Raw genomic sequence first — 21,232 nt, 5'->3', positions numbered from 1 at the left:
AAAAAACAGTCTTTGCTGCCATAAGCTGACATATATTAAACAGAACCTTTGTGTTTAAAGAAATAACACAGGCCTAAAATTTTCTAGTATTATAGTTTAAAAGGGGGAAAAGGTGGGATCTTATCTTTGCCTTTTAAGGTTGCCATAATAACTGAGTTGGAGAAGCCCTATACTCAAAATCCACATGTGTGCTTGAGACAATAGTCCTATGCACATGGATTTTCCATTATTTAGACATTCATTAAATAAATATTATTTGAGAACCTAGTATCTGTTCTCAAGCAGCTTATGTTATAGTGAAATATAGAATGTTTGTTTTTTATATTACAAATTATATTATCCAGGAAATAATACCTCATAAACAGTGTATCTTTTGTATTTCATTGGTCAGACTTTATTGGTGTTTTATTGGACATAGTTGGTGTACCACTCTCTATCCTAGTTTACTAGCATGGACCTAGACCTTTTGATTTCAAGTCCTCTGTTGCACTTGGGGCCTTACCTCACTAGTTATTTTATTTATTCAATAAATATTTATTGACTATCTTAGAATAGTCAAGCTTTGTTCTAGACACTGGAGTTACAGAAGTGAACAGGAGTCACCAAATCTCTGCACCCAGGGAACTTGCCTGCAAAAGAGCCCCATCATGACTTCGTTAATCAAGTCAGTTTACTAACCCCATCTGGCTTAGTTAATCAGACCCTTTGGGAAAGTATTGAACATTGAACAGTATCAAATTTTACAAAAATTGATTCTCAAATCTCCAGCAGAACTAAGGAGACTAAAGTTTGAGGAGTTAGATGTATTAGGTAACTGTAAAAATTGAGAGCTTATTAACCCACATTGCTGAGTGTTTTGGAAAGCAATTCGTAAATATGGTTCTTCCCATTTGGTTTTAAACCACACAAGAATAATGACATTACTAATCAAAAATTGACAAAGAAACAGGGAGAGAAGAGAAGGATAAAAGGAAAGTGGGAGGAAGGTAGGCTGCAGGGGTGGATGATATCCTCAGAATGAAGAAGCAAGCAAGAATAAAATCAAGATTTGCCGAGAAAATTATCTGAGTCATGAATAGATATAGTAACAGGAAAACCTACTAATGCTCTCAACTTGAATAGAGTTGACTCTAGTAGAAAAAGTGGGAAAACTGTTGGCACTCTCATTGCAGAAGTGCATTGTTTTGATGCTCTGACTCAAGTCTTAAGCATGACATTTCATGATCAGCTAAGCCGCTGAGCAACCACACCCTATTCTTGGCAAAAATATATATCATATTACATTACCAAAGAGAGCACAATGGAAAGTTTTTCAAAATAGTAAATAAACACCGTATCTTATTTATAAATCTTGTCAAGATTTTCGAGGACTTGCCCAACTCCACGGTGAAATCCCTGTCTGTTTGCTGCAGAAGATACAGCATGCAGAGTATCTGCCTGAACAGCCAGGTCCTTTTCAATTTCAACTTCTTCAGCCCTAACCAAGGGGGACTATCCTCTTTAGTGGTAAAAGTAGATCCAGGTTTTATGGCTGGAGAGAGTCCAGGGCACTCAAAAGTGAAGCAGACGGTTGTGAAAAATTATTTATGGCAGATTTTGTGATGCCTGTGTTGTACTCTGATTTAATAGGGGGAAAATGAAATCTGAAGCAGAGTGAATTCATTTTCCAAATTTTACTAGGTGTACATGCAGGTTTACACCAGGGTACTATCGCTACCCTCAGCTTCTTTTCATTGCTTTCATACTTTGCAAAAGTAAATTCTTCCCTGAACAGACCCATGAAAATACTGCATTGGGTTACCCACGAGAAGCCTCCAAGACAACACTTTTGACATCCATAGAGTGGACATTTCTTCTGCAACACATACAATAAATGACATCCTCTCTGTATAATGAACAAACTCACATTTCAGTGAAAATCACCCCTCAAGAAAGGAGAATAATAATAAGAAACCTAAAGCAAATGGTACCTCAAATTGCTCTTGCAGACTCTTTATAAAAACATTTTATTGGCATGTGAGTGATAACACTGGCCATTTAAAGATATCAGAACATTGCCATTTTGCAAGGAAAATTAAATACGTGTGTCCAATCTAATTTTTAACAAATGTAACTTTTAAAGAAAATCCTGATTATTTTTCCACACCTCATTTTTAAAGGGTATATTGCAAATCCAAGAAAGTTGCATCAAGAATAAGTAAAATAAATATTATTTCATTGTTAAGAAACATTTTAGTAAGTATTAGTTTTTACAGATTTTAGTAAATATCAGTACCAAATATTGTGTATATTTTAACATATATTTTAATCAAAATATGTTATTGTTGATAGGAATATTTCATGTGCATCATCTTTTTCTCTTTAATTTTGTGAGGAAATCAAGTCAATTTATCATTATGATTATTTTTCATGTAAATTTTTTAAACATTTAATCGACAAAAATTGTATGTATTTATGGTTTACACATGTTTGAAATATATATACATTATTGAATGGCTAAGTTTAGCTAATTAACATATGCATTACCTCACATACATTATTATGGTTCTTATATTATGGTTGATAGACATGTTCAATATGTCATTTCTGTTCACAGATAGGGTAGACATAGATGAATTTTTCTTACCTTTTTATTTAATCTACCTAACTTCTTGCATTATTCCACTGGTATTCTAGAATAAAGTTTAAAGAAAAAAAAATTACATTCAGTTACAAGGCATTATCTTGCCCTAACCTGTCCAGCACAGACCTCAGGAGTGAGAGAAGGGAGAAATAAAACAAGGTACTGAACCACAGTAGTAGTCTTTGAGGAAGCAGGCAGGAAAGGAAGTCGACACAAAGAAACATCATTTTGCTTCATTGAACCATTGACTAACAGTCAGAAGATAAATAGTTATCCTTTGACATACATGGGGGAGATTGGTTCCAGGACACGCCCCCTCCACTCCCCCATTCCCTGACATCTTCCCCTTGCCGCGTATACTAAAATCCGTGCATTCTCAAATCCAGCACTCTCAAATCTAAAACTCACATATGAAAACTTTCTATATGTGAGTTTTACATCCCATGAATACTGTATTTTCCATCAGCTTTTGCTTGAAAAAAAATCTGTGTATAAGTGGATCTGTACAGTTCAAGTCTTTATTGTTCAAGGGTCGAATGTGAATATATTTACAAATACAGATGTATATATTTATATAAAGTCTCAATGTGTGCTTAAGGTATACAGAATATAGGTCTACATTTTATATATATGTGCATGTGTTGTGTAAAGTGTTAAAATAGTGAAATGTCCATTATTTATTACTGACTTTAAAAAACGGAATGTAATCAATGTCCTTGAAAACTCCTGTATAGAAATGAATTTATTCCTTCAACGAATACTTGATCATTCAACAAATATTTATTGAGCACTTATTATGTGCTGAGCCCTATGCTACATACTGGGGTACAGTGGTTAACAAAATGGAAATGGTTCCTGTCCTTATGGAGCTTACATTCTAATGAGGGAGAGAGACATTAAATATATAACACAAATAAATATAAATACAAATAAAATTTTTTATATAACTATGAACTTTGATAAGTTCTGTGCAAGAAAACAAATGACAGAAAAGTCCAATTCAGGGTGACAGATCTAGAAAGACCTATCTGTGGAAGGAAATTTTAAGATGATATATGAGCAATCAAAAGGATTTAATCAGTAGAAGAAGGAAAAAGGGGCCGGGCATGGTGGCTCACACCTAGAATCCTAGCACTTTGAGAAGCCAAGGTGGGTGGATTACCTGAGGTCAGGAGTTTGAGACCAGCCCGGGTAACATGGTGAAATCTCATCTCTACTAAAAATGAAAAAATTAGTTGGGCATGGTGGCACGCACCTGTAATTCTAGCTACTCGGGAGGCTGAGGCAGGAGAATCACTTGAACCCAGGAGGTGGAGGTTGCAGTGAGCCGAGGGAGCACCACTGCACTCCAGCCTGGGCGACAGAGTGAGAATCCATCTCAAAAAAATAAAAATAAAAATAAAAAATACAACAAAAAAATTAAAGAATGAAAAAGGGAGCATTCCAGGCATCAGGAAGAGTAAGTGCAAAGGCTCCAGGAGCACAGACTTATACCCATCTAAGCTAAAATAACCAAATCCAATCAACATATTTGAAAATTTACTCCAGAGAAATATTTCTTTAATATTGGCTTTTCCTTTGAGTGAGGATGGCATTGTTGAAGTAGCATTGGTAAAGCTTGTGTCTTTTTTGAAACTTATGAAAAATTTAGTGATTAGACATGGTTAATCATACTTATTATCACATTGAGTTTCTGCAGTTACTTGGCACAAGATTTAAGAGTTCATACAGGGGAATTTCATTGAGATTGCTTTTACATAAGTAAATTTTGTAATTTTTCTTTTATCGTCTTTTTTCTCTTCTTTAAAAATTTTTTTTGTGGTAAATATATGTGATGTAAATTTTGCTAATTTGACCATTTTAGGTGTACAGTACTGTGGCATTAAGTATATTCACATTATTATGCAGCCATCATCTCCATCTATCTTCAGGACTTTTAAAATCTTCCCCTACTAAAACCCCATACCCGTTAAACGTTAATTCCCCATTCCCCCTTTCCTCAGGCTCCTAGCAATCACCATTCTACTCCCTGTCTCTATGAATCTTACTACTCTAGGTACCTCAAATAAGTAGAATCCTACATGTCTTCAAGGCTCATCCATGTTGTAACATGTGTCAGAATTTTCTTCCTCTTTAAGGTTGAGTAATATCCCATTGTATGTATATGGAACATTTTGTTGATCTGTTCATTTGTCAATAAAGACTTGGGTTGCTTTTATTTTTTGCTATTGTATTAATATATAACACTGCTATGAACATGGGCGTACAAATATCTGTTTGAATCTCTACTTTCATTTCTTTTGTGTATATACCCAGCAGTGGAATTGCTGCATCATATGGCAATTCTATGTTTAATTTTTGGAGGAATCAAACTTGTGCTTTTAAAATTCATACATTCAGCAAATGTTCATTAAACTCCTATTATGTGCCATGCAGCTATGCCAGAGGTGGGGAATGAATGAACAGGATGCACTGCCTTCCAGGCTGTCTCATGTTGAGTAGTTGTTGTTGCTGTTGTTCTTTCTTTAGATGGTGATAATGATTTACTGTGGAATCATTAACTCTCTTCCCCAGCCTTCTTGAGACTATACAGTGTATAATAAGCATGCCCTCATCATCCCAAGCTTCATTAACTTGAATTTCTGAGCCAGAGCCTCAAGCTAGATGCAAACATTACATTGTCATGTCATGACTCAGGCTATCTATAATACAACCCCTCTCCCTTCTGTGTCATATGTGGTAGTAGCTTGAAGAGAAAATTATTTCAGCTAAATCAGAGATTTGATTAACAAAAACCTGTACAAATGAAATTGTAGTATTGTTACACAAATTATACTATTGTATATTGTATTATATGAATTCTATTAAGATATTGAATTTGAATATGAGGTAAATAATTTTTCTGTTTGAATGACATTATTCCAATAGAAGTGATACATAAGAAAGGAAAATCCACTTTGAATAAGTTTTCTTACCAAAATGTGAAACTTTGAAAGTGTAGAATAGCCTTGGAAAATTTAATGAGTTATGATAGTCAACAAAAATTAATCACCATAAGGATAAAGAAAAACAATGTTTTCATCACCATAAAATCAATCTGATGCTTCTCCTTAAGAGAGTGGTTCATAGCCAATTTCCTTTTCATAATTACAGTGTTTTATTTTGTATGTTTATAACAACCCTTCTTCCAAACAAATTGAAAGCTCATTTAGCGTAAAATTGCAGTGCAAAAAAGACAGTATCATTTACATGGAGTGGGAAAATAAAAATCAAGAGAGAAAGGGTGAGATTTGTTTAAAACTATAGACTGAGAAAAGATTTAGCCATTGAGCACAGATTTTTCTTCTGAGCTTCCTAGTAGCCAAAGAAAAGATGGCATCTCAGAGAGTGATAGAGCTCTCATTATCTAAAAAATAAAACATAATAATCAACAACATATTTCTTGTATTTGATCATTATGTTCTGAGAATTCAATGTAGCGATTCCTATATAATTAAGCTACATAAGCAAAATTATCCTAGAAAAGTTTACAGAATCTCAGGAGTATTCCACCTACACATGTTTCTACACTGGCCATTAATCAAAGCCAGGGGCATAATGTTTATTCACAGACTTTCCAAGGCAGTTCTCCCAGAGGCCAGTATGAAATGGGCCAAGCTTGTAGCTTTCTGATTGTCTCAGCTGCCAGAAGGATATATAGCTTGGCCCGTTCCGTTAATAGTTTTGCTTAGTCCTGCCACACTGTATTGCTTTAAAACATACATGTTGTGATAAACACACTTCTGTTTCTCATAAAAGTCTGGAGGTGGGCAATACAGAAGCATTGTGATATCCCAGAGTTTCAGGAAGCCAGGGCCATTTTTCTGGTGCATAATATCCACTTCAAGGTTACTTCGTGGTTCTAGATGGCTGCTCCAGCCTTCACATCATCATTTCAGCCACACACGTGGAAAAAAGGAAAAAGGGAGAGAGGGTATGCCCCTCTCTTTATGGGCGTTTCTTGGAATTGCACCCACTTGCTCCACTGCATGTCCTTAGTGAGAACTGTGTCACATGGTAACACATAACTGCCAAGAGAGGCTAAGAAATGTTTCTGTTCCGGGTGGCCATGTATGTTTGTACCAAAGCAGAAAAAGAATAGATATGGACGGCTAATATCTCTGCCACAGGTATCTTTTTGTTTTGTTTTGTTTTGTTTTTGAGACAGAGTCTTGCCCTGTCGCCCAGGCTGGGGTGCAGTGGCACGATCTTGGCTCACTGCAACCTCCTCCTCCTGGGTTCAAGCAATTCTCCTGCCTCAGCCTCCAGAGTAGCTGGGATTATAGGCGTGTGCCACCATGCCCAGCTAATTTTGTTTTTTTTTTAGCCAAGCTGGTCTCGAACTCCTGACCTCAGGTGATCTGCTCTCCTCAGCCTCCCAAAGTGCTGGGATTACAGGAGTGAGCCACTGTGCCCGGCTTCAGGTATCTTATTTAAAAGAACTTTTCATTCTCTTAAAACACAGATGGACGTTTAAGGAAGAAGTTTTTCCCCTTTATCCTTGGGACCCTGTGCTTTCCATAACTGCCAGTTTCTGTGCCAGGAAAACAGTTTTGGATTTTAACTTCTAGGAAATTGCACATGTAAAAAGAGATAAAATGCTGGATTTTTTTGAACCTATGTTTCTCTCAGTTGCACGTCATATTTTTCCCTCAGGACACCTGCATATATGGTAATGGTTTTATTGTTGTTGGCTTGTATTCAATTCTCCATGCTGTTATCTTATATTTTATTTCCTTCTTGCCATACTCAACAAGTTCCAAATTCCTTCATGAAAGTCTTTTCAAAAGAAAGGCTCACCATGATTTCAAGTAGGAAAGATGAAATATCCGGTTTTACCCTCAGATTCCATGTCCTTTCTGGAAACTTTAAAAATAAACCACAAAAAAATCATAAGTATATGAGGTCATGCATAAGTTAATTAGGTTAATTTAGCCATTCCATAATGTTCAAAACATAATGTTGCACACCATAAATATATGCAATTTTATTTGTCAATTATTTAAAATAAATAATTGTTTTAAAATGAACTATACTACAAATTAAATTTAGTTATAGGTTCTTTTTTATATTTATTTCATAGATTTTGGTATTTCTTTGTGACATAATATATAATTATGATATGAGATAATTTTTTTAACAGAGAAACTACTAATCTAGTTCATGTTAGCAAATATAACCAACATAGAACAAGAATAAAATTGAAGACCATACAGTGATCTGTTGTATTTTAGGGGAAGAATACTCTGATTTTCCATGGTTTAATTGCTTCTCTGAAATTCAAATTTCATTTCATTTTTGATCTATGTTTTCCTTGGTTTTCAGAAACCATCTTTTCTTTTGTAATTCTCCTATTTGCTTTTCTTTTTCTCTAGTGTCATCTCTGTGAATATCTCATATGTTAATAACTCACATGATAATTTAACAAACATTTATCTAATGGCAGTTACGTAAAGGGTGCTGTACTCCGTTTTGTGAATACAAGAGTTTGTAATCTTGATATTTGCTTTCACAGGATTTACAATCTAGTTGAAGACGAGGGACACACTCTACTTACAAACAGGGTAGCAGGTGAAAAGTACCTATAGATATATGAGACCCATTTTGTGGGGGAACAGAAAAATGAACTATTACTATTTGCTACTTAGATTGGTTAAACAATTAAATATTAAAATGCCAAATTAAAAAATAGAAAAACGTTTGCCACCACAGAGGAAAATAACTCTTAAAGCTTGAAGCAGTGGAAGAAATCAGAAATGAAAATGATCAGTAACTCTTTGACAGGTTTAAAACTTCTATACAATAAAAAACTAGTAAAACTAATTATATTAAAAATAAAACAATGGGAAAGACTTTTTTCCAATAAAAGGAGGGCTCATATCTATGATATATAATGCATTCAAATATATTGAAAATATTATTCCAGCAAATGAGCAAAAGGAGAAAGTTTTTTAAAAATTGCAGTTAGCAGAAGGCTTTGTGGAGGAGATGCCATTTGAGCTATATCTTAAAGAGTCAAAAATATAAATTTTAGCAAGGCAAGGATAGAAGGAGGGACCTTCCACGCAGAAGGGACAGGATGAACAAATACACAGTAGTCAAAGGACTTGAAGTAGTTGGGTAATATCAGGTATTTCAATCGAGGTGGGGCATGGCTTTCTATTATCCTGGGACTGGAAGCAGATCAGGGAGCTCCTTCAATGCCAAGCTGAGGAATTTGGCTTTTGTATTTCAATCCCACTCTCTGTGTATTGTCTATAAATCTGTTAACAGCTCTTCACCTTATTGTCTGGCTCTGGTATAATTGTTTTATCTGTGGGGGATGATGTCATGGAAATAGAACTGAACTAGGCATTAGGGGCCTTGGATTTATGTATTACACTTGGGTTCACTATATGAATATTACAACCATAATTCAAACCTCAACAATTAAAATGATAAGTTTCTCTATTTCAAAAAGCCTACAAAAGACAGTTTATTTGTTGCCAAGATTCTCTGTAGCATTGTGCATTGCATACAGTAGGTGCTCAGTAAGTGTTTGTTGAATCTAATTCAATAACAAACCTCTGAGATCTGTGCCATAACTTCAGCAATGTAGATAAAAGAAGATCAAGGACCGTAGGTTTGAGGGTACTGAACAAGTCTATCCTCCCGGTTCAGTTCAGTGCTCTGCAATGAGTTCTGTTTTGTTTTGTGTTTGGTTTTGTTTTGGGGACAAGTATCTTTGGATTTGAATCTAAATTATGATAATATTTTTCCCAGAGTTTCATTAAATTTTTCAAATGCAGAAAAATTGAGAGACATGTCCAGTGGCTACTTCTATACCCACCACCTAGAATGGTACTGATTTATTATCTCCTACTTGTATCAGGCTCTGAGCTAAACACTCTACAAACCTCTCACTCTACTGCCCACAACTGCCTGACGGTGGTGAACATAACTCTCACTGTCCAAAAGGCTAAAACAGAACAAGCCAGCAAACAAACAAAAAAACCCTAAGCTCAGAAAGTTTCAGCAATTTATTTCCTTAAATCCCTTCGAGTAATAAATGCAACAGCTAAGATTTAAACTGTCTGGCTCCAAAAACTGAGTTCTTCCCATGGTACCAAACAGCCTCCAGAATTCCTTTCTTCTACTGACTGGGGTCACAGATTTTAACCAAGCACCTACAGTATGAGAAGCCCTGAATTAAGTCTTGTAGGGAGAACTGTAAGCCGAGGCCCTTGGGGCTTCTGCCATTTGGAGATGAATCAGATCAAATTTTACAATTGTGGAGTTTGTCACGTAAGCAACATGCTATGCTAGACACTTTGCAGGGAAAGAGAGGAAGACCATGGGACAAAGAATCTAAAATCATATTTTTTGCCCATTACACAACCTGCAGTAGTGAATCAGATTGAGTAAAAGCAGGAGTCTTACCTTTCTCTACTTTCTCTCTGCTTACTCTGTTCTCCACAGCTGTAAAGCCTTTCCTTAGTTTCTTTTCATTACCTAAAAGTCTGTGTATATCTCAAAGCCTTCTTCAGTTTCCATTTTCCTCTACCAAACTCCTCACTGAGTCCTTAAATATGCATTGACATCTCCCTTCTCTGAATTCTCATGGCCCTTTGCTTTACAAAGAGTCATTATAGCTTAGTGGTTATGAACACAGATTGCTTGGGTTCAGATCTTGGCCCTTTCCCTCTTTGGAGATATGATTTGGGCAAGTACTTTAATTCTCTATGCCTCAGTGTTCTCTGTTAAAGGGGGTATATCAGTTGGGATTCTGTTGCAAAGAACAGAATTTATTCTTGCTAATTTAAGCAGAAAGTGATGTGTTATAGGATATTAAATAACACATAACATTTGAGTTACCAAAGAAAAAGACTCCAACTTGAGCTTTCTGAAGATTCCAGTGCTGCTTTACAGAAACACATCACCATGGGAGTTGCTGCCTCTTCCACAGCCAGGAAGTCATCTGCTGCTGAGTGGAAAAGCTGAATGAAACAGCAAGAGCTGCAAGGGCCATGCCCACCTTCCCTGATCCAGCTAATAAATGCATGTCCCATGCCTGCCTCTTGACACCTGCAAAAATAGCAACTGGTTAGCATGGTTACAAGAAAAACCTCATTGCTCTGTAGCCATTTTTACAAGCAGACAGAGCAAAGTGTAGTAGCTTCTGCCTCACTTCCTCCTTCCGAATTTTTGTAGTACTTCAGAGTGGCTAGTTCTCAATTCCATCAAGTACCCTAGCTGCAAGGGAGTCTAGAAAATGTTGTTTCTGGACTTCAGGCACTGGTTGGGATGAAGGACTGCTAACCCATCATTAAAAACATCTATGTGAAGTTAATAAATGTACCTACCCCATAGAGTTGTTGTAAGGATTACGTGAAATAATAAATATAAAATACTTAGAAAAGTGCCTACACATGGGAGACTCTCAGTGTATGTAGCTATTTTCATCTGTCAGCGTCTCAGATGGTAGTCCTGGGGAAAGTCAAACAGCCTTTGATAGAGCCCCAAATTTCCTGCCTGCTAATAACTTTGATGAACCCATTTTCTACGTAGGAGGACTGGTTTCCTCATCTGCAAATTGGGGATAATAATCACTCTCTAACTCCTAGAGTTTCTGTTCATATCACATTAGATCATGTGTGAAAGGTGATTTGAAAACTATAATGAATGCTCTAATGGCTTTGGTGTTAAATAGATACTAGGTGAGTTGGCAAGTTGTGGAGTAATGCTCAAATTTCAGTTCTGCCCCTGAGAATAGCAGTCTGCTTCCTATACTTTTATCTTAGTCGCCCTTACTTTATTTTTCAGAATTAACCAGGGAAATCGAACTTCACTGCATCCCTGTGGGGAAAACAAGGCTCAGATGCTGCCATAACCACTTCCTTAAAGAGGGGAGATTAGGCACTGCCTAGCTCTTGAAATCCTCCCAGCCCTGAGTTCTTTCCAGGAGACCCTGTGTCCCCTATACACTGGTTTCTGCAGCTGACGGGCTAAGCAAAGAGGCTCAACCTGAAGAAAGAGACAGGTGGCTCCAGAGCAAGACTTGTAACGAATTCTCCCCAGGGAGAGAAATACCGAAAGTTTAGCTCACTCTTTCCTCCCATAAAGCACACTGAATGTTAACAGCTTGCTTCTGTCCAAGCTGGTGTTTTTTAAATTAAGTATTGTTAAATCCATACCATTTGGAATGATGCTTCAGACAGCCCTGACACTCTCTCTCTCTTGCTTCTGATTTCATTTCACCTAATATGTTGTGCATGGAGCCAGTAACCAGTATTATTCAGCTGCCACGGCTTCTGCTAGTGCTGCTGCTCACACACTTGCAGACGGTTTTAATTTAGATACCTGAAGAGGAAAAAAGGAATTTGGCCAACGCCCTGCTCAGATGCCGTAAGTGGCCTTTCCCCGGTTGCCATTAATATGGATCTAGATTACCTAAAGTTTTACATTACTTTTCCTAGGTGCTGAAAACGTTTTAGAAATGAGAAAGTCAAGAGACATAGAAGCTGGAGGCTAAAATAAGATACTTTCCATCGTCAGGTAACATATACCCATAGTAAACCCTGGTAGCCTATTTTCCTTTTCCTATAAACATCCCCCTTCAACCACATCACTGCCAACGTCTGAATATATGTGTGTGTATACATCATATATAGATATAATGCATATCTATGAATATGAGATGAGGGTGGATTTAGATTCGGTAAACCGTGGCTCAATGGCCAGTTCTAGCCAGCAAAGCTTCAGTCAAGTCACTTAACTTCTCTGAGCCTCAGTTTCCACATACACAAAATGGGGTGATTACTTCATTTCAAAAAGTAGTCACGAAGGTCAAATGAGATCATAAATGTAAAATCACTTTGTAAACCGTGAAGATGGCATGTAAATTTTGGCCATCATCAAGATTAGTTCATGACCAAAACTTTCCCCAGTCACCTGAACCCAACTTGATTTTGTTCTCCCTTTTCTGAAGTTATCGTAAATTTGTAATTTCACCTGCACTGTGTAGCTCCGGATGTGCAATTGCTTTTCCTAGTTTCTCTGGGTGTTCCCGAGAGGAAAGAAAATGCTGTGAGGAATCAGAAGCATGAGACAGTGTGGTGGGCATCCTCCAGGCATTCAATAGGTGATTGAGGGCTTGACTTTAAAGTAGTATATTATTCGGTGACTTCATTGAGATGACCATCTTGCTGTACATTAGCATGCCCATTAAAACTTCAAGGCAGAAATTTCTGACTCAAAATACCTAGGCAGTATTTATTCGCAAAGCAGAAAGGAATCTAAACTAGCATGTAAGTGGTTACCAGTTATTTTCTGACCATGCTGATTATTTTTCTGTTCCTCTACAAATAGTATCTCATCATTAGCTTTGTTGCTACTTTTCTTTCTCCCATTACCTATTCTTCCCTTTGGATCTGCTTAATGAGCAGGGTTTATGTGTGAAGAGGGAGGAGGTGGTATTAGGTAAAATGTGGTAAAATGTTCCATTAATAGAACTAGTTGAAACTCTTCAGTTAATGACTGTGATAGGAGGGAAAAAAACAAACCCTTTAGCAGAAAGCTCTGGTGTGTAACAGAGAGACACATATAACATAGCTTTATGAATGAAAGTTTATTTCAATCAATCACCTTTCTTTAATGTGATGAGGATTTCGGACAAAAACAATAGTGGAAAGACAAAGTTAAGCATTTTTACATCTACTTGTGAATACGCTTTAGCTTATGAGCATTAGCTAGTTTTTGAGAGATTTGTAAAACAAATCTTTCTAAAAGGGAAAAGCATATTTCAAGAATAGGCTCTCTTTGTTACGGATTTGTACTCTCCATTTTTCTAGGTCCACATACTTAATATTGAGAACAAAGGATAATCTTTGTATGACCTTGACTTTCCTAACAGCTTGAAAATAGGATTTTTAAAGTTTCTCTCTCTTTAACTGATATACCATATGAAGTAGGTAACCTAAAGTTGAACAACCTGCTTTTCTTCACCTTTTTGAAAAGCAACGCAGCAGGTATGTACATAGGCAGACCTGCCTGTATTCACATGCCCATTATGGCTTCATCAGGTTTTCCATATTTGTGTGTTTCATACCTCTTGTCAGTATTTTTTAATAATGAAAGGAAAGAACATTAATTCTAAATGTCTTGTACCTCCACTGCATATATTTCTGGGCTATCAGGAGATCTGAAAAGGGAAAACGTCCTGATGACACACCTATGGCAATGTAAGGCCAGGGCTGCTCTTTTATTCTTTCAAAACTCAATGATTTCCTTTGCAGATAAGGGGAAATACATCCTTGTTTGACATTTGACACTTTTCTAAAACTGTAATAAAACCTTCCTCTAGTAGAGTCAAATCTCCCTTGCTGGTGGATTAAGCAGCTTCAGAAGCTTCCTGACCTTCTCGTTGCTGTTGCTGGCCTTGTCGTCATTTCACTGCTCATTAGCACTTCCTTCAGGGCTGGACTGGCCTCCAAGGTCATCCCATCCAACCTTCTTGCAATAGTGGATGGAAAAATGAGGTAAAACTCAGTGCAGCCTTTTCTGCATTATAACAGCTCTGATAAAGGACGTGGGTGAGGTGCGGAGGAAGCTGAAACTTGGTTAAAAGAAGGTTTGGGGATTAACTGAGGATTTAATTCATCCTTTCTTTCTCTCCCGTGGCTAAAATAGATAGTTGAGAGTTGGCAGTGCATCAAAACCAGGCTGCTCCTCAACCCCAAATTTCAGCCCCACTCATCCTGGAGTCTTTGTTGAGGGTTTCTTTTTAAACTGGGGGATCTAAGTTTCTAATTGTGCCTTTACAATTAGCAAATCTTAAATGCCTTAAATTGTCACTTTACAGAGAAGCAACTTGCTTTGTTTTTTTTTCCCCCCCAAATTAAGTCCTTAATAACACAAAATAACTTATGCCACTGTTTAGGCTTAGTGAGGAACCTTCAGAAAATGTATAGAGTATTTATTTTCCAAGTCAAGAGAGAAAGTAAAGAGGAACTTTATGGAGGCGAAATAAAACAGTTGTACAGAACACATTTACAGGGCACATTAAGTCGGTTTTTGTCTATGGTTCTTTCCCTTTATGGCATATGTTATATATTGACAGGGATTAAGTTTCTCTCCTGAATGGAACAATACACAGTCACAGGGAGCTACTGTACTTTACAAAGCAACAGACATCAGCACAGGCAAATGGCAAATAGAAATGCATCTCACAAAGAACTAACCAGGTCCATGGGAAGCACAGTGCTTGGCTTCATCTTTTGCAATTCTGCATCTTTTGCATTTCCCTTCTCGCTCTGCTGCTCGCTCGCCTTTCTTTTTCGTCCTTTTCCCCCTTTTTTGCTCGCACCGTTACACTTTCTCTGTCCTCCTGGCTTTGTTATTCAGCATGTCTGATTAGCAGGAGCCTGATTGGCTGGCTGCCTGCTCCGAGAGAGATTCCATTCAGCTTACCCCCCACCCATCCATCCACCCACCCACCCCTCGGTCAGGAAATGTGAGAGGGGCTGATGGAAGCTGATAGGCAGGACTGGAGTGTTAGCACCAGTACTGGATGTGACAGCAGGCAGAGGAGCACTTAGCAGCTTATTCAGTGTCCGATTCTGATTCCGGCAAGGATCCAAGCATGGAATGCTGCCGTCGGGCAACTCCTGGCACACTGCTCCTCTTTCTGGCTTTCCTGCTGCTGGTAAATGCCTTTTCATTTCAATGCATTGCTATTGCCATTGAGTCTGGGTGCTGTTGGGGGTGGGTGTGTGTATGTGTGTTTGTGTGTGTGTGTGTGTGTCTTTATCTTAAAACTCCAGGTAAAATAATTTACACGATTACAAAGAGAGAATACTTCTTCTAGAACTTTTAACCTCAACTTCCCAAGCAAGATAAAGTCTGCAAGACTTTCTGGAATTAGTTACTGCTATATAGTAATACTGATACTGAGACATGAACTTTGGGACATACCGCATGGAGTTTGGGAGCTGAGGACTGTATATATGGTGGTGTGTATGCTTGGAATTTGGATAACAGACATCCTGAAATTAAACTCACTCACTGTGGTGTTCCGGGAATTTTTTGATGGATAGGCTTTGCAGAGCTTGCCCGTACTGCCTTTAATGAATTACTTTCCATCTATGCACATGTGCTATGGAACCAGGTAAAGAAGGGAATGAGAGCCTCTTTGCAGCCAACCCAGATTATGGCTCTTAATTACTGCAAGTCATTTATGGATAGAAGTTAATGCTAGGATTTATGAATTGAGGATTATGGCCTTTGATCTCAAATTTACTTTTAAAGAAGAAAAAGGAATGGTGACTTTTAGTACGGCTGATTGCCACAGTCATAGTGATAAGATGCTCTGCTCTTGAACGTCAGTACACATTGCATTTTTGACTCAAAGTAAATGTTCCGTTGTGACTCATACTTGGTTTTATGGGCAGAAAATGAACATTTACTGTCCAAAATAAATCTACACTCAAAATATTAATAGCAATGCACATTTTTTAAACCAGAGTGTTCTGGGCAGGCAGCTTAGCAAACCTCATCTGAAGGTTTGATTCCAAAATTTGCACACACTGATCCAAACAAATGTGATTGTAGTTTTTCCTGTCACATTTATAACATGCCAGAACTTCCTCAGAAGGTAACAAGGCGGGAAGAGAACAAGGTAAAAATGTAGCAGATGAATAGGTTGCATTGATTCCTTGATGGGGAAGGAATGTTTTGTTCTGATTATATTCTGACAAATCTGATCTGCGCTATAATTTTGAAGTAGGGAAGAAAGCCATTTGGTACAAACTGAAAGTCCAGGAGATTCATCAAATAGAGTAATCAGACAGTGATTCAATATTTTATACATTCCCACTTCTTAATGATTTGCATCATTGTAGCTAAGAAATTATAATGCTGCATTGCAAGTGCTATAAATATAGAAATATATTTTTAATTTTTCATAGAAATTTAAAGGTAAACTACATTTCAAGCATGAATGAACTATAAGTTTTAGCTGTTCTGAAAAATACAAAGAACAGAATGTTTAGGTATGCTTTATGACTTGTGGAGCAAGCGATTTATGAAAGGTGTCTCATTTTTTCCATATGGGATGTGTTACTTGTATACACCATTAGTTTGTCTCATCTTTCCTTCTTTGTGATTTTTTTAAGTGTGTGTTATTTTCCCATTATATTGCATCATAAAGCAAATTACCAGTATACATTACTTTTTTTGATATTTTCATATGGAAGTATGATCTCATTATACTTTAGTAAAACTTTCCCATTCAGGAATAGATTGTTTTGCTATCCATTTGGTAAACGCATTATATCCCTCTGTGATATCTTGAATATTCATATATGTATTAGAGCATATAATTTGACTTATGTGGAATGAAAAGGTATGTATGCTTATTTCAGAAGGACTTAAAACATATCATGTTTAGATTACAATAATTGTATTATAAAGATAAAATTAAAACAAACCTAGGTTTGCTTTATGCCTGCATTTAAATGAAGTGGAAATCTGAGAGTTGTGCTACAAAAGGAAGAACTGACTGATGTTTACATACATCCCTTTGCAAAGCAATAACAGCATTAGTAATAGCTGTCATGTATTTTGTGTCTGAATGTGGCTAGTTGTTTGAAAATCATTACAATAAATCCTTACAATAATCATACAGATAAGACATTTTAAACCCATTTTTTCAGGCAATGAAATAAGCTTGCATTTGAACCCAAAGGTCAAATAATGGAGAGAATAGAACATGTTTGCTTCATATGGTGGTTGTAAATATTTAAGAACAATGAAAACAGTGGTGCAGGTTGGTCTGTACCCTTTGTTGCAGATATTTAGGCTTTTTGCATCATCTTGATCATTAAAGATATGTACAATATCATGAGCACTTGTTAAACTTGCTCATTAACTGCCCCCTTGAGCATTAAGTTTAATTATTGGCTTAAGAGATTGTGACTTTTAGCCTGTTCTGTACTTGATTTAGAACTAGAAGTGTGGCATCATCAGCTCAACCTTCAAGCTTGATAGAGAAATTGAATTGAGGGGCTTGTTTTTCCTATAGTTTTTTTTTTGGTTTTGTTTTCCTTTACACATTGCAAGGATTCTGTCTATTCTTGGACTTATTTGGGGCAATTTCTAAAGGTCTCTGTAACCTAATTGGAAAACATCCTGTGTATTTGGTGGCAAGCCCAGTTTCTTCCTTATTAAAATATCCCTCATTTCATTGACAGCTGAATCATCTGTATCATGACTAGGTTCTTGAGTGTGTACAAATATTGAAGGTTGTTCAGCCTTCATTCTGTCAAAATCCTTTCCCCTTGGAACTTATTTCTGAGAGGATGGGTGTTGAATCTATTTTAGGTTACCACCCATATTTTCATGCACAGAGCTTGTATCATAGATTTATATTCTGGACACAGTAGGACAGTAGTACTGATCAAGAGATTTCATTTGATATTCAGGTGAAATTAAGCTACATAATGCCATTTTCTCAATCCTCCCATTCTGCTTTCTCGTATTTATTCTCTCTCCTTTGTCCCAATTGTTTAGCTCAAAAAGAATGTGGCAAAAACCATGACCGGCCATTGACATATGTGTCCATCTACACTTGAAGTCAAATCACTTCTTGTCAGAAAGGCGTTTAATCAAATTTGCATTTGCCTTTTGTTTCTTTTAAACAGTTTTAAGCTCTTTTGCCTGCTATTGTGAGAGTTGCAAGAGTAACACTAGGAATTATAATAAAGTACATGTGTTTTTCTGTTGAATTTCTTTTTCTTCTCTGTACTAATTTATACATGGCAACTAGTCAAACACAATAGCCCATTCCCTTCAGTCCCTCTGGCACTTTCTCCCACTATTATCTAAGTGGATCTATCTTGGATGGGGAGAAGCACCATTAGCTTATGGAATGAATGTTAAGTCCCTTATTTACAGGAGACCGTGGCCTGTTCCAGCAGCATGTATGTCTGTCTGTGTTCATGTGCATGCACAAGCACTTTTCTATAATTGTTCACTCTACACAGATTTCTTTTTCTCAAACCTAGATTGTCTTTAAATCAAGCTTGAAGACTTTTTGCATAGATCTACAGAACGCTATGAAGCATTTAAAATTTAAAAATCACTTTCTTCATGTTTTTGTGAAGTTTGTTGTCTAGACATGGCCAGCTACATTTTTATTTACTCAGACTCCTGTTTTTAGTGTTTCAGTGTGTTCAGGACCACTTTCTGGCCCCCATTATTATTTTTACATAACACCATTTCTGTTGCTTCATGTAAGTTGAGGGAAGAGTGTCCAATAGTGGTCACTAGTGAACTACAGAAGAATCTTGTTACACCAGGAAAGTTTTTCCTTGAAAAAGCATATGGAAATTGAAGTCTTTTGAGAGACAAAGAGAATGAATAAATAAATGCATGTATGTATTTGTGCATTTGTATGTTTTAATACATGTTGATGCCCATTTACTATTATGTATGTATAAATTGGAAAGCAGTCTTCTAACACACCATGGAGTAGGCTATTACTCTAACTTAGGAGATTCACATCTCCTAAGTAGATTCTATCCTACTAACAATATTACAGTTAGGGTTTGCAATTTTTATCAGTTAAGTGTCGTTAACTCTATACAAGTTACTCATGTTTTTTAAAAACTTAGTTTACTTGGGCTGTATTTTGCTTGGGGATTATATTAGCCTGAGACATGGTCTGGTGTTTTGGTTCTCCCCTTTATTATGGCTTACTCAGAATATAATTTTAAACTCTTCCAGGAAAAATACTGGGTCCTATGAATTTCTGCTTTTCCCGAAGCACCTAGTAGAGTGCCGTGTAGATACAGTTTGTGAACTAAATGAAGAGAAAAAATGACTTACAGAGACTATCGAAGGGTTCTTTAATTCTTCATATTTTCAGTGATTCTTAAATTCATATGTGTAGTTCTGTTTCTTTGGTCAAGTGACAGCTCTACTTTTAATTCATGTATCTTCCAGTTTCCAGGAATGACACGCTCTCAGGTCCAGCTATGTAAGTTTAATTGTGCCCTCCTCTCAGTAAGCATATTCTACTGTTTCTGTGGTCTCATGAGTAGAGTGACCCAGAAGTGACCTCTTCGTAGCATAAGGACCGGAGCCTTTTCTTGAGTGAGAGCATTCCTTGAATCACCATGAATAACCTCCTGGTTAACTGTATTGAGATAATCACAGGAAAATGTGTCTAAATCAAGTTTTACAGTCTTGTCATTGTTACTAACTTTCTTCTTTTAGAGAGCTGGCTTCAAACTTTGTGTTTTCACCAGAATGAGACAAGTGTATGTCATTTTCTGTCTATATCATAAAAACCATACCATGTGGTTGAATTTTGGCTTGATTGGCAGTACTGGCTCATGAGCGGCTTAGGACTGGCATACCAGAGGTGATGTAAGTCCTAAAGGATCCTAATTGAAATAGGCCAGCACAGCTGTGTGGGGAGCCTGCCTGCTAACTGGGGTAAGCTGTTGCTATCAACCCCTTCTTTCCATGAGCTCAAAAATAAATGACTAAATCTCCCCAATTCCCGAACTTCAAGATTAAAACCTACATTGAATAAAGCTTAACTGTTCTGTTTTGCCTCTCAGGGACTCTGTTAACTGGAGCACCCAGCATGGAGGGCAGTTAGTTAAGTTTTCTGGCCATGTCAAGAAGATGCCCAATGGCTGTAATCTGCAGCCAACAGTGACCTCGGGCTTTTTGTTTATTGTCTTTCCCAAGAAACTCAGTATTTATAAATCCATTAAAAAGTTTTGCTGTATCCACAAGCATTCTTTATTTTGATTAGAGAAATATATTTTATCTCATGAAGTAATTGTAACCTTTATTAGGAGAAATACCATAATTTCTGTGTTCAAATAGCCCCATCCCAAATTCTACCCATGTATAGCTATGTGTATAGTCAGCGCTTAGTAATTGCTTGTCAGAAGGCATAAATAATTCATTGTAATCTCTAAAATATTTTATATGTAATTTTTATAGTTCTTGGGCTACTTTGCATTTATCTGTGCCATCGCCCATCTCTTACTTATCTTACACTTCTTTCTGTCCCACAAAGCTGTGGGGGACAGCAGAAGGTGTGACTTGTTCCTCCTGCCTCTTTCAGAATGCCTGGTAATTTGATCTCAATAAATGTGGGTGAATGAATAAATAAATGGAAAAATAAGAATGACTTGGCAAGAAAAGGTGAAAACAGGGAAAAGTACAAGTAGGAAGGAAAAATGTCAGCGTTCATTTTACGTGTGAAGCGTTTCACTATTTCTGGTTTTGGTAAGACCAAGTCAACAACCCTAAGAAACGCAAAAGAGGTATATATTCTGTATTCCTTTCTCTGTCTCTTAAATATACATAGCCACACACTGAACAACAATTAACCCCTTTTGCTCTTGTTAATTAGAATGAATCATTTTGGATGTTTCATATATTTTTTATCCATTTAGTTCTCAAATATTTTTCCTTTTTCAAAACTTGTCCTCAGGAAGAAAACGATACTTACATTAGTCACAGTTTTGTAAAACTTGAAAGTACTTAAAATAAACTCTCATGTTAGCAGAG

At 36.9% G+C, this 21,232-nt stretch overlaps 1 protein-coding gene across 3 annotated transcripts in view; it reads left to right on the top strand.

Annotated features, from left to right (window-relative positions):
• The window catches only part of ADAMTSL1 (ADAMTS like 1), a 1,021,291-nt gene that overhangs the window by 568,294 nt on the left and 431,765 nt on the right, over positions 1–21,232 (top strand). For 2 of the 3 annotated variants that reach the window (XM_063594468.1, XM_003822608.5), the window contains exon 1: positions 13,260–15,344. The exons of the other annotated variant lie outside the window; for it this stretch is intronic. In XM_063594468.1, the coding sequence (XP_063450538.1) occupies positions 15,282–15,344 (63 nt within the window). In that variant the 5' untranslated portion in view covers positions 13,260–15,281. Of the gene's footprint in view, positions 1–13,259; positions 15,345–21,232 lie in introns of those variants that run through there. 3 annotated transcript variants of the gene reach the window in all.

Source organism: Pan paniscus, chromosome 11 (assembly GCF_029289425.2).
Source record: "Pan paniscus chromosome 11, NHGRI_mPanPan1-v2.0_pri, whole genome shotgun sequence".
NCBI classification, from domain to species: domain Eukaryota; kingdom Metazoa; phylum Chordata; class Mammalia; order Primates; family Hominidae; genus Pan; species Pan paniscus.
Note: the sequence above shows the minus strand (reverse complement) of the source record. Positions and strands in the feature narration are given on the sequence as shown.